General features: G+C 47.5%; 1 protein-coding gene across 1 annotated transcript in view; it reads right to left on the bottom strand.

Annotated features, from left to right (window-relative positions):
* Window positions 1-13,405, bottom strand: part of LOC119185401 (diacylglycerol kinase delta) — a 184,901-nt gene extending 171,496 nt beyond the window's left edge. Inside the window, exon 1 of the mRNA XM_037434436.2 lies at window positions 13,091-13,405. Within this exon, the coding sequence (XP_037290333.2) occupies window positions 13,091-13,390 (300 nt within the window). The 5' untranslated portion in view covers window positions 13,391-13,405. The remainder of the gene's footprint in view (window positions 1-13,090) is intronic.
* Between the last annotated feature and the right edge of the window lie 2,999 nt (window positions 13,406-16,404).

The raw sequence follows: 16,404 nt of genomic DNA on the forward strand, positions 1-16,404 counted from the left end.
GCATACGTAAGCCATCATCATTGATTGATTGAGATGTGGGGTTTAACGTCCCAAAACCACTATATGATTATGAGAGACGCCGTAGTGGAGGGCTCCGGAAATTTCGACCACCTGGGGTTCTTTAACGTGCACCCAAATCTGAGCACACGGGCCTATGACATTTCCGCCTCCATCGGAAATGCAGCCGCCGCAGCCGGGATTCGAACCCGCGACTTGCGGGTCAGCAGCCGAGTACCTTAGCCACTAGACCACCGCGGCGGGGCCATCATCATGGCCAAACGATAGTTGCTGTACTCGCAGATTCTTCCTATACACGCTTCCGGGGGCTCGCTTTTACTATTTTTTTTCTTTGGTTATCGATTTTCCTGTCCCGTGAAATCGATAGTAACACATATGGCGTCATTGTAGCGTTCTTGCTATATTTTCTGTTTTGTATGTGATTTGCTACATGCAGTTCGCTTTAATGATATTTGTTTATTGATCTTGTCGCGTTTTTTCAAACTGCTATTCATGCAATATACTTCATGGAAGCGCCATCGATGCACTTACACCGCTTTGCAATGACATGCTCCTGTCGATCATTGATAGCACAGTAGATAGCGAGTGATAGTGATAGTTCGCATGTTAGGAACCCCTTGCATGCCATGTCTACTCTCTCTCTCTCTCTCTCTCTCTATCTATCTATATATATATATATATATATATATATATATATATATATATATATATATATAGAGAGAGAGAGAGAGAGAGAGAGAGAGATTAAAAAGTTCACAGGTGTAACGTGGCAGCAGAAAGCACAAGACCGGGTTTATTGTCGGATGATGGGAGAGGCATTTGATCTTCAGTGCGCGTAGTCAAGCTGATCAATATGATGATATATGTATATATAAAATTATTTAGAGGTTAATAACTAGCTATGCTGCGTTTAAGAAACGCAGTGCAGAGTCAGGACCAATTTCGGGAACTCACATAGAAGCAACAAGTTTTGAATACGAATAAGTAAACCTACAAATACAGCATGTCACACTGACGTAACGAAGTCGGGGATGGATAGCGGAGTTGAAATATTCAACTTCGATCTTCATCTTCCTGTCTGATAACCAACCTATCATCGCCAAAATGTATAAAAAATCAGGTGAATTCACGAGAGGAAAAACAATTGCCCGCAGCTTCCCTCGGGGGAACACTGAGGAGGATGCGGAAGCGGTTCCGCCAACAGTTTGGCCGGCGCTGGTCGAAGGGACGTCGATCATTCTGTTTGTGGATTCGTTGGCATTCATTTCACGGCGACTTCGGACGTCGACGCGCCGTACAAACCAACGGACGAGCGGCAACTGAGCGAGCGAGCGCCGACCTTGAGTATATATACAGCGCGACGGCGCATGCGCTGTCAGCTGTCGAATGTTCTCGAAGGAGAAGCGCGCGTGCGGCACAGATGGCGACGGCGCGACGGCGCATGCGCTGTCAGCTGTCGAATGTTCTCGAAGGAGAAGCGCGCGCGGCACAGATGGTGGGCGACGGCGCGACGGCGCATGCGCGCGCGTCAGCTGTCGAATGTTCGAGAAGCGGTGCGGACGGCGCACTACAAGGCGCGAGCATAAGATGCTTCCGCATCTAAAAAGCTTTACTTCAACACACAAAAAAATCACAGCATATCCACGGAGTGCATGATGAAGAATGGAGTGAAGCGTCCGTCCATCCGTCCGTCCGTCCATCCATCCATCCATCCGTCCGTCCGTCCGTCCGTCCGTCCGTCTATCTATCTATCTATCTATCTATCTATCTATCTATCTATCTATCTATCTATCTATCTATCTATCTATCTATCTATCTATCTATCTGTCTGTCTGTCTGTCTGTCTGTCTGTCTGTCTGTCTGTCTGTCTGTCCACCCGTCCGTCCGTCCGTCTGCACCCACTGAGTGACGGTCATCGAAATAGGCGGTCACGGACCACGACGAGCTAGGAGGGACAGACCCACGACTTTAGGAGCTTCGTACCTGAAATGGTACAGACGTTTCGTCAACTATGCAGGCGCCACCTTAGAACACACATCGCCACAGATGGAAGGAGGTCGATTAGTTATCGCGTACGTCCTTGTAAGCGTCCGGCAGGAGGCCATGGTTGTTGCATGCCAACTCGTCAAGACGGATAAACCAAGATACCATTATCCCCCCCCCCTTTCTTCACGAGCCAGTGCGTCGTCGCATTGTTCAGGTCGAAGCTATGATTTGCTGCCATCGGGCATTGTTCAACAACTTCCATCTTAGAAGGTAAACGCATCGGAAGCCCTGGCAATGTCTGTATGTTCTTTAATAAACCTCATTAGCCTTTATCTGCCTGCTTTGCCAATGTAAAGCGCGTCACAATTCTAGCATCGCACTTTTTTTAAATGACCCCGCTCTGATCATGCGCAGGATCAGTGGCATAGCCAGGAAGGTGGCATTCCAGTCCTGTGAACCCTCCCCCCCCCCCCCCTCCCATCATCCTCGGGAAAATTTCTGACTACGCCCCTGCTCAAGAGTACAATCCTTCGGTTTCACGAGCACATGCCTCGAAGTCTAACACTGACGACATGAATGCAAGCGAAGCCCTTCGAATGTTTGACAACAGACAACATTTTATACAATGCGAACTCAAGAGTCACTTTGGACGCAAAACTGTAGAGGGCTGTCAACTAAACCGGGCACACGCGAAGCTATCAGCGGTGCACTCCTTGTTCTCTATCACACGGAGAAGCACGTGCGATCAAAATCGATTCACCCCACAATGCCACGCGCATATCGTGGTGCACCCGCATTATATCTCTCCTAATGACGTTTCCACGCGTCTCACGGCGGCCCGGCACCGGATTTCGTTACACCGCACACCGAGCGCATCGGAGACGAGCGCAGAGATAATTATCGAGCGCGGCGTATGGGTTAATGACAGCGGCGCATTCACGGAATCGCTTCAGAGACGCGCCCCAAATATAGAACGCTTTGAACCCGATCCTCTTTCAGAGCGCCACAGTTCGGACGCGTGGGTAATCCACTCTGGGCGTCGCTGATCTGACGTGACGCACAAGGCGACGTCGGTGAGCGCGGGATCTCCTTCAAATTAAGGACGTCGGGCGACAAGTTTTGACTCCGAGGCACGCATCGATGCGTCGCACCGTGCCTCACGGCTACACGGGAGGGATTGCAAAGCTTTGATATGTGGGGTTTAACGTCCCAAAACCACCATATGATTATGAGAGACGCCGCAGTGGAGGGCTCCGGAAATTTCGACCACCCGGGGTTCTTTAACGTGCGCCCAAATCTGAGCACACGGGCCTACAACATTTCCGCCTCCATCGTAAATGCAGCTGCCGCAGCCGGGATTCGAACCCGCGACCTGCGGGTCAGCAGCCGAGTACCTTAACCACTAGACCACCGCGGCGGGGCGAGTATCCAAAGCGGCTCGCCGCTTTCAAATGCATCGTAGTATGGCGAGTAAGTGTTGAATACTTTAATAATAATAATAATAATAATAATAATAATAATAATAATAATAATAATAATAATAATAATAATAATAATATGAAGTCTTGGTAGTCTTGGTTGCGTCAGCGTTTATTGGAGGAAAGACCTCGCAAAACGAACAGGCAGAACCAGTACACTACGATGACGATGATGATGACCCAGAGTGGCAATAAGGACAAAGAGACAAGCGGATGATGGTGATTGTGATCGTGCAGGGATGAGAACGATGTAACTAACAAAAGCCTACACTAATAATAATAATAATAATAATAATAATAATAATAATAATAATAATAATAATAATAATAATAATAATAATAATAATAATAATAATTGACTGATTGATTGATTGATGTACGGGGTTTACCGTCTCAAAACCACCATATGAGGGCTCCGTAAATTTCGACCATCTGGTGTTATTTAACGTGCACTGATCAGCATCGCCCAATACACTGGCCCCCATCATTTCGCCTCGACCGAAAATGCGACCGCCGCCACGGCCGGGATCAAGCCCACGACCTTCGTTCGGATCAGCAGCCGAGCGCCGTAGCCACTGATCCAGCGCGGCGAACTCCGTCGAAAACTTTCGCGCCAAGCCACGAGACTCCTTGCGAGCCAGTTTGAGGCCAAATACGCGCAAGAAAGACGTCCGAGTTGAATATTGCTACGTAGCTGACGTATCAGCGGTCAGAAGACGACAACGAGGAACTGGTCTGTCGGTTGTGCGTGCTGTCCTCCATCTTAGTCGACGCCATACGCATTAGTTTGAATATAGATTTTAAATAGACACGCCTCGTGTCATTTTTACGTAACAATATTATGCAACCAAGCAGATGCATCACGCCCCGGAGGGCTCACATTCAATGCGCGTAATTTTTTTTCGAGCGTCGCGCTCGACGAAGGGCGTCAATTTTACAATCGGCAGGCCGTTACGAACGAACGACAAGCACCGCCTGCGCGCGACGACTCGCCGGGATGTTTTGCACTCATACGAGCTCAGTACGCAAACACCCAGGCTTCACCGCAATGCAGCGGCGAAAGACTGCGCAACGTTCTTTACAGGGCGAGGGTGTTTCGCGTACGGCACAGCCCAACTTCTTCTGCCGGACATTTATTTTTTTTTAAGACGATAGTCTTTCTTGGGGTATTTCGACACAAAAAATATGGTCTGTCTGTCTGTACATTTGTCTGCTTTTCTGCCATATCTATACCCCAAACGGCACCAAACGATACCCCAAACGGCCAACCCCATCCGCAGCGCCCACCAACATTGCTCAAGTTTTAGCGGTCATACTTGTGCGATTGTCAATTCACAAGCAATTATTGAGCATATCTGAGGCACCACAGCAACACGTCAATATTTTGTATGTGTGTCTTTATAGTAGAGAATGCATACATAAGAAACTCTAAGAGCCGTAGAGTTTATCATGATGCGCTGACAATGTAACGATTTGCTCAAAAAAGGCAAGAGCTTCCAACGCTTTGCTAAAACGACACGGTCGTGGCACCTGCCCCTCGCTTTGCGTTTTACACCTCATCGCCTCCGAGACGGACGCGCACGCCGCACGCTTCGTTTTCAAAGGTACCTGCCAGATGGCGCTGATGTCTCACGTGTGACGTGACTTGATGCGCTCTATCGCCTGCGCTGCACGGATCGAGATTATCTAACGCAGCCCTCCAGAATATCATTAACAGATTTTCCCGCGCAGCACATCAAATAAACGTCTTGTTCACTCTCTCCACACGCAAGACTATCGTCTTCCGACGACATTTGCAGTGAAACATGCAGATACGGGGCCTTTTTTTTTTCTTCGCTTCTCCTTTCGCGTTTCGCCACACAAATGCGCAAACCTCTTCGCAAGCTTTACGATTGAATTCATTTGGAGTCCTTTCCCAGTCACTTCGTTCGGTGCCCGAAGGTGTGTGCACAAAGGTGTACCTCCCAAGTGCAGATGAGAAGCGCTCACCCGAATCCAAGAATAACTACCGCGTGCCGCCATTACTTCTTATTTTTAACACCTTTCTTTCACGTCGATTCCATTACGGAGGAGCCGTTCCTCCTGAGTGGACGTGATTTAGCGAAAAGAAAGAGTCCCAATCTACGGAAGAACGTTTTCGTATTCACCGTATTCATGAGCCAGTTCGCGAAAACACTGCGCACTGTTCCGCCCAATCTGCTCGCTTCACAAACGAACGCCCTTCAGCCATAAATCACATTCCCGCGCCTTAACAAGCTGCGACAGCACATAACTCGGCGGGAATAAAAGTAGCTGTGTTTATTTTCGGAATTTCCGATAGCTCCCCCCCCTACACACACACATAAATGTAAGTCCGACTTCGTATGAAGGAAGAGGCTTTATAATAATGTCACAGCTCTGCGGCAGAAAAAGCTGCAATGAGTGACAATAATAAGTGCCATACACGGGTGCCGTAGCAACGTAATTCACGCAATACCCGGCGTATTACTATAGCGTGCAAAGAAGGGACGACGAAACTTTCATAAATGCTTCCTTAGTGGTGTGTGTGTGTGTATGTGTGTGTGAGTGTGTGTGTGTGTGTATGTGTGCGTGCGTGTGTGTGTGTGTGTGTGCGTGTGTGTGTGTGTGTGTGTAATCGTTAATTATACATAATCAACAATTCAACACGGTCGAATTAAATCCAGTGTCTCTGAAACACACACGGGGCGCCCCTCGAAATCACATGGTTTTCACAAGTAAATCCGAAGCAGTTAAGATTGCGTACAAAACGTTTGACGCATTTGTGCCAAACAACGCTGCATGCACACACAAATAAGCACGACCACTTGGGCTCCGCACGCGGGCGCCCATATCTCTCCTTAACACCAGCGCCACGCAGAGCTGACGTTGCAAGCGTGGCGGATGTGGAGCGGTCGGGTTACGTCCGCAGCTCTCCTTAGACGTTCTATAAGGCATCCAAGAAGCCCATCCCAAGTGCGCGCCTTGCGCAACGGGCCTTAGTGGTGAGATTAGAGCAGGCGCGGACTATATACCAGTACGCGTTGAAAGTTGCATAGCACAAAAGGGCGCTCCATTGCTCCTTCTTCGAGTGAAATTTTAATCGCACATCATATGAAGTATGAATTTGTGGTGTTTTTTTTTCTCTTTTGTCCGGTACATGCGTTATTATGAAATAATTTGCTATGTCGCTCCTTGTGTTCACTATGAGTGTATGAAACACTCACCCCAAACAATCTTTATGCCACTTATTGTAAGACAATGTCCCCTTGTAAGTGCCCACCTGCTTGGACCTAAGTGTCTGCAGTGTGTAATAAATAAATAAATAAATAAATAAATAAATAAATAAATAAATAAATAAATTCGTACTGACCTGTGAAGCTGGCAGTGCTCCGAAAAATCCACTACCATGGGAAAAAATAGAAAATAGAAAAATAAAAAAAAACACTCGACGCGCTCAACCAGAAGACCCTCCCCACCCAAACTAAGCACGCGTCAAAGAAATAATGTTGAAATGAAAAAAAAAAGAAACTTTTCTTTTCGGGGCTGGGATTCGACGCATTTGCCCACGCTAAACTACGAAACACGATCGAGCGCCGATTAGCGACTGTAACTTAATTTTGAATCGAATGCTAACTAGCTCAAAAGTCTCTCACCTTATCTTAACTCGGTTCTTTCATTCCTCCGAAGAACGCAAGACGGCAATCAAAGACCGGCCACAGTAAGATAAGAAGCTTCGAAATATTAGCGCCAAAAAAATACGGAGACAAAAGGAAGAGACGTATAGACAACATGAGCGCAAATTTCAAACCACCTTATATTTTGGAACACGCACGAATATATATCCGCTCAAATCACAGCAATCTCACGCCTGCCTCCCTTGCAGATAAGGTATACTATGAAACATCATACAAAAACAATAAACGTATAGTCAGCGCTAATATTTCGGATTTATGCATCTTTACCAACTCGCCGCACCCATAATTAACGTCCCGAGTCTTCTAATCGGGATTGTTGTTGTTGTCGACGCGATACCACACGAAACATCGGAATCTCATAAGGGTTCCGAATGATCCGTGTTTGATCTTGAAAGCATGACAACGTCACCTTCAGAAGATTAAGCGATTCTCCACTCCCGGAACTCGCATTGAGTGACCCACACTCTGCGAAGGCACGATGCGAGAGCCAACCCCCTTCATTTTGGATGCCAGCTTGCCTTGATACCGCGGGTTGTGGTCTTTTGACAAGATGTCCCTGTGCACATACGACATTGGTCGGGTGCGGACCATGCATGCGCCATCAGGCGATGTATGGTTCCCTTCCTTCCTTTTCCCAACCATCGTCCTGATACACGCATTCTAAAATGAAAGCCGCCAAACCTCATTCGCGTCCGATCGAGTTTATCGCGGAAACTGCTGCGCTTTCTCTTTTGCGCGAAAGCCGTGTCTTATTTAACCAAATTTACTGCCCTGCTGCAGTCAAACAGCGTTCAAAGGGATCGCTATTCTCGTACACCGCTCACATGCTGGCAATCATTCCTGCACGCCCCGTCGCGGTGGTCTATAGTGACTAAGGTACTCGGCTGCTGACGCGCAGGTCGCGGGATCGAATCCCGACTGCGGCGGTTGCATTTCCGATGGAGGCGGAAATGTCGTAGACCCGTGTGCTCGGATTTGGGTGCACGTAAAAGAACCTCAGGTGGTCGAAATTTCCGGAGCCCTCCACTACGGCGTCTCTCATAATCATATGGTGGTTTTTGGGACGTAAAACGCCACATATCAATCAATCAATCGAAGTGAATGCCGAGCGAAGCTGTATCTAACACCACACATGCTGTTGAGGCGGGGAGGACGGTATGTTTTATTACTATATACTTAAGAGCAATGGTAGCGATAATCGCTTTGTGGTCACTGTGGTAGGTCGCGATTGGCTCCGCAACCATATTCAGCAAGACGAATATGTTCCTTCGGGCGATCATTGTATTCGCGCTGTTGTTCTTCTGGTGTATTTAATTTCTGTGATCTAACCATAGCAGTCTTGGAATGAACTGAATGGGTCGCTAAACGGGTCTCCATTTCATAATGAAAGCGGGAAACACACGCGGGAAAACGGAGGACCGTGTGACGTCATTCGAAGCGCTCGCGCGCGAGGAGTGCAACTGCAGCCTAACCTTTATCGGTGATGCGCGGGAAGACGGTTACCGTTGTTCACGGGCACCTTATCATCCAGCATGCGGTTTCCATGCTTGTGGTGTGGTTTTCTTTATCGAAAGAAATACTGAGCTTTATACTGGGTGTACGCATCATGTTTGCAAAGAAAGATATACTGTCTGCCTTCAATTGTTAAAGGGCCTCCGAACCACCCGGAGATATAAATTTAGTTGTGGCTTTGCAGTTGTACCCGAACCTAGGACGGACGCGTTCGGCGGCTCCTCTCTCCACCTCTTCGGATGCCTATATCTCCTGGGAGTCAGAGGCACACGCAAGAAGCACGCGAATCTGCTAGCAGAGAAGCACGCGAGCATCTGTTGGCAGTTTAGGGGACTGACGTTATGCATTTAGTTCGCAGAGACTGAACCGTTTCGGGGTAGAAGTATTCGCTGTAAAAGTACAAATTGACGCAAAGCGGCCGATCCACCCGAAAATCTTCGTTTGCGGGTTCGTGCGCATGGTAGTCGGCAGGGGTGCAAAGGGTAACTTGCCGCACCAACGCTTCCCCCCTCTCTTAGGTATACGCCAGCGCTTCCCTCTTCCCCAGCAGCAATGCAATACGGGTTTTGAAGACCCCCTCCCCCCTTTCAATACAAAATCTAGCCGACGCCCAAGGGCAAGCCCGTCTAGAAGGGGGGGGGGGCTGCAGCAAAGGGTCTTAGGGCTCCCCTCCCCCACAATTATAATGAAGGGTGTGCTTTACCGAAAATAAATGATGAAAATAGGTGTTCAGAAAATGCCCCCCCCCCCAAAAAAAAATAAAAAGAAGGGCCTTCCATGGGGCCGTGGCATATGACCCTTACAAAGCCGCATGGAGACATCGCACACAAAATTGACCATTCCGCGTGGAGCGGAAGTCACTCAGTCCCTTATGCATTCGCCTAAGGAGAAAGCAGTCTTATTCTCAGGCAATTGTATTGGTATCCTCCCCCCCTCCCCAAAAACTTTGCACTGCCTCTGCGATCCGAGGCATCGCGATCTTGCTACACCACACATGGTTCTGCAGCGCCTCGGCGATCGGCAGACATTTGACCACTGCGATGATGGTATGTGATGATGTCAGCCTCTAGTGTTCTTATGTAGTATATTTGTTACGTCAAAGGGCTGTCTTTCGCATTAAAAATGTGATGCCGTCACAATCTTTCTTACTTTATGTGACGTAATAACGGAGTCATAAGGTGACGTCATCAAACAATTACCTTTTGCGTTGTTCAGGTTGGCAACGACCTCATCTTTTCTCTTCTAATGAAGCATTCGAAGCAAAAATAATCCACCCCAATATGTGCTCATGAAAACGCCCCGAATCGGCACATACGCTAAACGTGGATAGCAAAAAGCCTGGCTACACCAAAAGTCGGCGGGACACGGCGCCTGTCAGCATCGACTTCCGGTTCGAGACACCGTGCCGCTGTATACGGGCACTGCTGCCAATGCCCTCGCTTTTTTACATGTTCCGACTCGCTCGCTGGATTCCATGCCGACCGGTTGTGCCCTCGCGATCTCCGACGACAGCGCAGCTCTGGCCGACTGGGTTGGTCCTACGCCACCTCCTAAAGCCGACAAGAGCTCTCGCCAGTGGTGTCCCGTCCTCGGACTTCTGTGACCGTGTTTTATCTTTCATATCTCTTTTCTGTCGTCGCTCGCTGTCCCTGCGCTTCTCTCTCTATATATGTATACCTTTTAATCCTATCCTTTTAATTCCTCCTCACCTCCATCCCTTGTGAGCTACTGTTGAGGTGTCGCATCAGATGCAAACAGTTACGGGGCTCACTTTTCTGTTATTTTGCCTTTTTATAACCGCAATCTTTACATGTTCCACAGAGCCGCAGCGGTCTTCCTCCGATTACCGCGTAACATATTGGAAGGCTTAGTTAAGTAACAAATACAATCAGACGTAGTTATAGAAGGTACGAACGGTCACCCCTTCGTTCACGAGGCGTCGAATACGTGCATGCAGCACGTTGCTTCGCAGCGGAGATCGTTTTCGCGCATGCATTTTGCTATATGTAACGACTTGCTGCACGACAGTCACGAAATACTCCTCGAATGTAAATATTTCACACCTGTTTTCATGTTCAGAACTTGCAGAATCATTTATCTAATTTTGTGCTGCAAAAGACACATTCTCGAATGCGATGTTGTGAATGATAATGACGTCAAGTGCTTGTGAACAAATCTCGAAGTTATACGGTCTTCCTTTTATAAATCTCGCTTTACGTCCCGTCGTGCACTGCGACTTTGAGCTTCGAGGCATGTCAAAGCGCTCAAAATGAACCCTCCTCTCAAGTTCACCTTAAAAAATACAGGCGCCTTACGTGCGCGGGTCTTCGAAATACCGTGAGACCAGGTCATTCACCGTTTCAAATCCAACATCGATCGTTTTACGTCCAAGCTGATGCAATCAACTGAGCAGCCATTTTATCCCACTATATTTCGTATGCTCAGAATTTTACATGCATGCGAGTCCTTTTGGGCAGTGCAGTAGATTGAATGCAACTACACAAACCTTGATATAACAAACCCAGATATAACGAATTATCGGTTATAACAAAATAAATGAGGAATGGTCCTATGATAGGTACAGTGCTACAAATATATGTTTATAACAACTTTTCGGGTATAGCGAAGTATTTTCGTGGCAGCTGTAACTGTTGTAATTAGGTTTGAGTGCATATGAATCGGTGCAGTCTCTCGGACAAGTTCATGACCAATTTGGTCCCATGTGTTTCTCATATGTCTAAATGATTCCAAGGAAGCCACCGTTTGTGCTCCGAAATACGAAGCCAAGCTTATCCGCGGCCAAATATCACTGCGCGTTTTAAAGCGTATATAACGCATACGTACAATGGCCGCTGTGCTCGAGAACTACCCCGTACCATTTACCCGTGTTTAGTTCGCAACACCAACTCATTTTCCACTCATTCGCTGAACAGCAATTCAAGTACACGATCACTGGGTAACTAGCGCGTCGTGTGTCCTTCCCGGTTGTAGCAGGGGCAGCGAATGGCTCGAACCGTAAAGCGGTCTTGTTCGTGTGACACCCGGCAAGCCTTGCCACTGTTTTCAGTGATACCGCAACGGCTAGGTAAGAAGATTATGAGAACATCTCGCGGCCTTTTCTACTTGAAGATTTACCGCGTCACTATTTAACGCCAGTGGTCCACGTCGAGTTTGAAAATACTGCACATTGTCCACTTACGAATTTAGCACTGTTGACTTCGCGACATCTAAAGAAAACTGCAGGCGTTGCGGCTAGGCAAGACTCGAAGTCTTTCGTAAGCCCCTTATTCGGAATAACAGCAGCACAGTGGCAAGTGATCGGTGTATAGGTCAGAATACAAAATGGGTGCGGGCCTCCGAGAAGATGGGCACGGGGCCTGTAAAGCAGTTATAGAACAACTTCCAATGTCTTCTTGCGCTCCGAGCTGCCGACAGTTTCAACGATATATGGTGCAGGAATAGCGTATCAAGTGTTAGGTGGAGATTTATGGCCGATTATCGCTCGCATTTACAGCGAATCAGAAGCAATTAGGAACTCAGACACCCGTGGCACTCAAATGTATATTATATGTATACCTTTTAAAAAAAAGCCTCTACTATGGTAAACTTTGTGTATATAATTACTTTCGCTCGCAATTGACCAGCATAGCGCAAGGTTTCATTGCATCGACAGCCGCTCCAAGAACGGCGGGGATGACCACGAACGAAATTCGGCGCGAGCAGTTCGTATTGGGCGCCGCACCAGGTCGCAGCGGTGCTAAGGTGCTCCCGGGCCGCGCCTGCAAGCATTCGATCAAACGCAGCCTTCGCACGCCGCTGATTCAGACCGCCTGCTTTCGACGCCGAAAAAAAAAAACCACGATTGCACCGAAACGCGGTTGTGCACAGCCCACGGGGCCGCGCCGGTCCGCGATAGTTCCTGGGACAACAAAGCGGTGCAGTATCGACAGCGCCCGACCTGGAGCGACGGCAGCATGGGAGCGGTCCGCCGCTAGTTGACGTTCACTTTACGAGGCGCACCCGCTCGCTAACGCCTGCAGTTAATGAGCATTTAATTAGTGCAAGATGCGCAGTGTTTGGCAGCAGCATGTATCGGGATAAAGCGCCGCTGAAAGCTGCGCCAGCGATCATCGCTCAGCAGAGGTTGCACGGGCGGCCGTCAACACCACGCGTCCAACGAAAACCGCACAGCAGTGTCTCTGCTGACGCGAGACTGCATACAGCGTCCGGATCAAATGCATCTGCAGCGATTTTGCAGCGTACCACATCCGGGAAGATTTATTAACGCAACCGTTATGCAATCATGGCAGTGGTTGGCAAAGTGCTTGCATTTGCGGGCGGTTTACTACTACGTACGAACGACAGACGGGTGTCACGCAAGAGCGTAAAGCGCCACCTTACCCCGTTTTTGATGGCCTTCGAGGTGGAAATCCGCCGGTGGAATGACTTGGTCGGCTGGGCGTCACCGTCGCTTTCGGAGGAGTCGTCCGTGGCCGGGTCCGAGCAGCACTTTTCGCCAGAACCACCGCGTCTCTTGTCGTTTTCAGAGTCCGCGACATCGACGCCCGACGCCATGTTCTCCCGCGACAAACTCCTCTTTTGGCTGCCGTCGTCGTCTGCTCGGCCGACGCTCGCGCCCGCTCGCTCTCCCTGATCCTGGTGGCGCTGCTGTCGCGAACTCGACCGCGAGCGCGCAGGCATCGGAAACTTCGCTGCACAGCAGACGACGCGCAGTCAGCGCAGTGTTCTTTGCGTACTTGTGGGAGACCCTGCACAATTACGCTCTGCCCTGCTAATGAACACGAGAGAAAAAAAGTTAGTGTCTAATTGAACTCAATTTAGGAACAGAAATCAAGAAGTTGTGAAGGCCCAGATTGACGGACGGATGTAAAAAAAAAAAAAGATGACTGAACGAAGTGAAAGAGCTCGTATGCTTTGCTAATGCACCTAAAGGAAGAAAGAAAGATAATAAAAAGAAATGATGAGCAATGTAATATAATAAATGGGCTTCGCGTCCTAAAATAGAGGGAAACTTGGGGCTAGTTTGTTTTGCATAATGAAGCACGTACAGCGCGAACTCAAGAAGGGGATACAAGAGAAGGGTCTGTCTGTGCCTGTGAGCGCTTGTCTGTGTCTCTTCTTTCCCTTATCTTGAGTTCGCACCGTACGTACTTCCCTAAAACTAAGATATGATAATGAGGGACATCTTAGTGCAAGCCTTCGACTATTTTTACCATTTGAAGTTCTTTAACGTGCACTTACATATCTAGATACACGGGCCCAAGATACACAGTGGAGCACGAATACGATAATACTACCGGCACAGGTAAAAAGGGGCATATTGGTTACATCTATGTGAAGCCAAACTAAGGAAAGCTCTAAACAATCTTGTCATTTATTCAATGTGGGCATGGACTTTTTTTTTTTCGCTGTTTCGCATTTTCTGTGCACATCTGCCAACTAGCCCAAATAGGCACTCTAATGTAGACGTTCTTTTTTTTCTCTCTTTTGTTGTGCTGTCAGAGTAAATAGTTGTCATGCACACGAATAAAGAATCAAAGAACATTCCCGAGATAACTGTTCGCCTATGCACGTCCTCGTGGGGCATCTGTAAATGTTTGGCGTTGAGTGCACTAGCATCTGTTGTCGACCAAATAAAGTCGGTTTACTCACTCATACAGTGTCACACTATATAGAGTGCCATGCATAAGAAAAAATGAATGGCAACATCAGCATACACAATAAATAACCAGACATAATTATATCACACATCGATTTGCTATTGTGAACTAATAAAAAACATGAACGTGTATCGAATCAGCAAATACTTCATAAATAAATTTTAGCGCATAACGCACAAATAATTGTGCCTATAAGCAGCAATAAATTATCTCATGAACTTGTAAGAGCGGCTTCCGAATATTAAACAATGTATACGACAGAAAGTGACCACTCAAGATGAAGGTGCGGGCTGCCACAGCAATGCAAAATGAAGTTCAGGCAGTTCTGCATGAATACACTTCAAGTATAATCTGAGAAACTAGTCTCCACATTAGCAGGCGCACTTTCAGGCACAATGTGTTGTACAGGCAGCAGTGAAGAAAAGCTGCATACACGAAAAAGCAAGTGATCTAGGTATACTATATATTTATTTTTCATTTTTTAGATTTTCATACACGTATACACAAAGGACACTGAGGAAAGAATATTTATAAAGTCTTCCTAAAGACAGTTTCGCAATTAGTCATGATCAAATTATGTCAAGCATTTGTAAACAGCAATCAATCATAACAATGAAAGGGGAACCTTAAGGGCTTTTTTTCTTCAAATTAATGAATCATAATCGCACTCATAGGTGAGGCACCTAAGGTAGAGTGTATACACTTTTGAAGGCCAAAACCCATATGCGCGAAAATCCACGCAACCAAAAGAAAAAAAAATGGCCATCGCGCGACAAGTCACGTGGTCGATCACACGTTTTTGCAAACATAGAAACTGTCGTTCGTCGCTCTTAACGAAACGCATGACAAAGACGCCCTGCCGGCACTTCGCAGCAAAAAAATAAACAAGATGTTCACGCACGTTGGAAGAAAAAAATGATGCAACGCTTCCAGAAATAGTCTCGCTTTGCTGAGAGGAGGATATGTTTCTCTACATTGTATGCCACTGGCCTCCCGCTAGTTTCGCTACAAAGTAGCCACTCTCATGCCAGCAACACTAGAAATCGTCGCCGAAACTGTCTCGAGAATTGGGTTTGGTTTGGTAATGCATAGGCGTTCGTATAGGGGTTTCCCTTCATGAGAAGGGGGTGGGGGTGGAGGGTTCTTCACAGAACCCCCTGCCCCATTATGTCGACACATAGGGATGACTTCGCGACCTCCCCCACCCCAGAGTCGTAGCGCTCCGTCCCTATTATGTCAATGTGTGAGGCCTACTTTGCGCCTCCCTCACCTCTGAGGTTACCAGTGGGGGGCGACCGCCCCTGCCTGCCCCCATCGTTCGCAAGCCTATGATCGCATGGATTTTCAAGCACACGGGGTTTGCGCTTTATTTCGGCGACTGGCCGTAATTTAATGCATACGCTCACATGTATGCAGGTGTACAGAAACACACGCACGTACTACATGAGCTGCAGCTCCCCCCAAAAAGCAAGGGGACCCCTGAAATGTGGCGAGTCAGTATGGTTTACAATTCGCATCGGCGTGTCCTCCATATTTTCGTGTTGCATGAACCAAAATTTAAACACCGACTGTCGTACTTGTGTAGCCGACGTTGCCTCTGTCCCAAGGTCTTAGAGAAAAGGCGGTAATGAAGATAAACTGCATAGGCTCGATATGATTTACAAAACAAAAGAACAAATCATGAAATCATAAAATCATTTGAAAGACACAGCTGCAATTACAGATGTATGTACTATTACCCACACATATTAATTATATACATCTTTTGTATGAGAAAATGTTAAGCTATACATCAACAAAAAAATGTGACCATCTATTGTTTCACTTGGATGAAAGCAAGTGTTTTCAAGAACCTCTTATCTTTGATTTTCCACAGAGGAAACTTCGTGCCACGCAAAAAGCTGCGTGGAGCACCGAAAAAAAAAAACGGTGGCAAGAAGAGCTTTGTTTCATGAACAAAGCTCAGGTACCGTAGATGACAATAATCTTACTGGTTCCTCAAAAATGTTTTCCGTTGCCACAACCTTTTCTGGC

The sequence above is a fragment of the Rhipicephalus microplus genome, chromosome 1, assembly GCF_043290135.1.
Source record: "Rhipicephalus microplus isolate Deutch F79 chromosome 1, USDA_Rmic, whole genome shotgun sequence".
Lineage (NCBI taxonomy): Eukaryota > Metazoa > Arthropoda > Arachnida > Ixodida > Ixodidae > Rhipicephalus > Rhipicephalus microplus.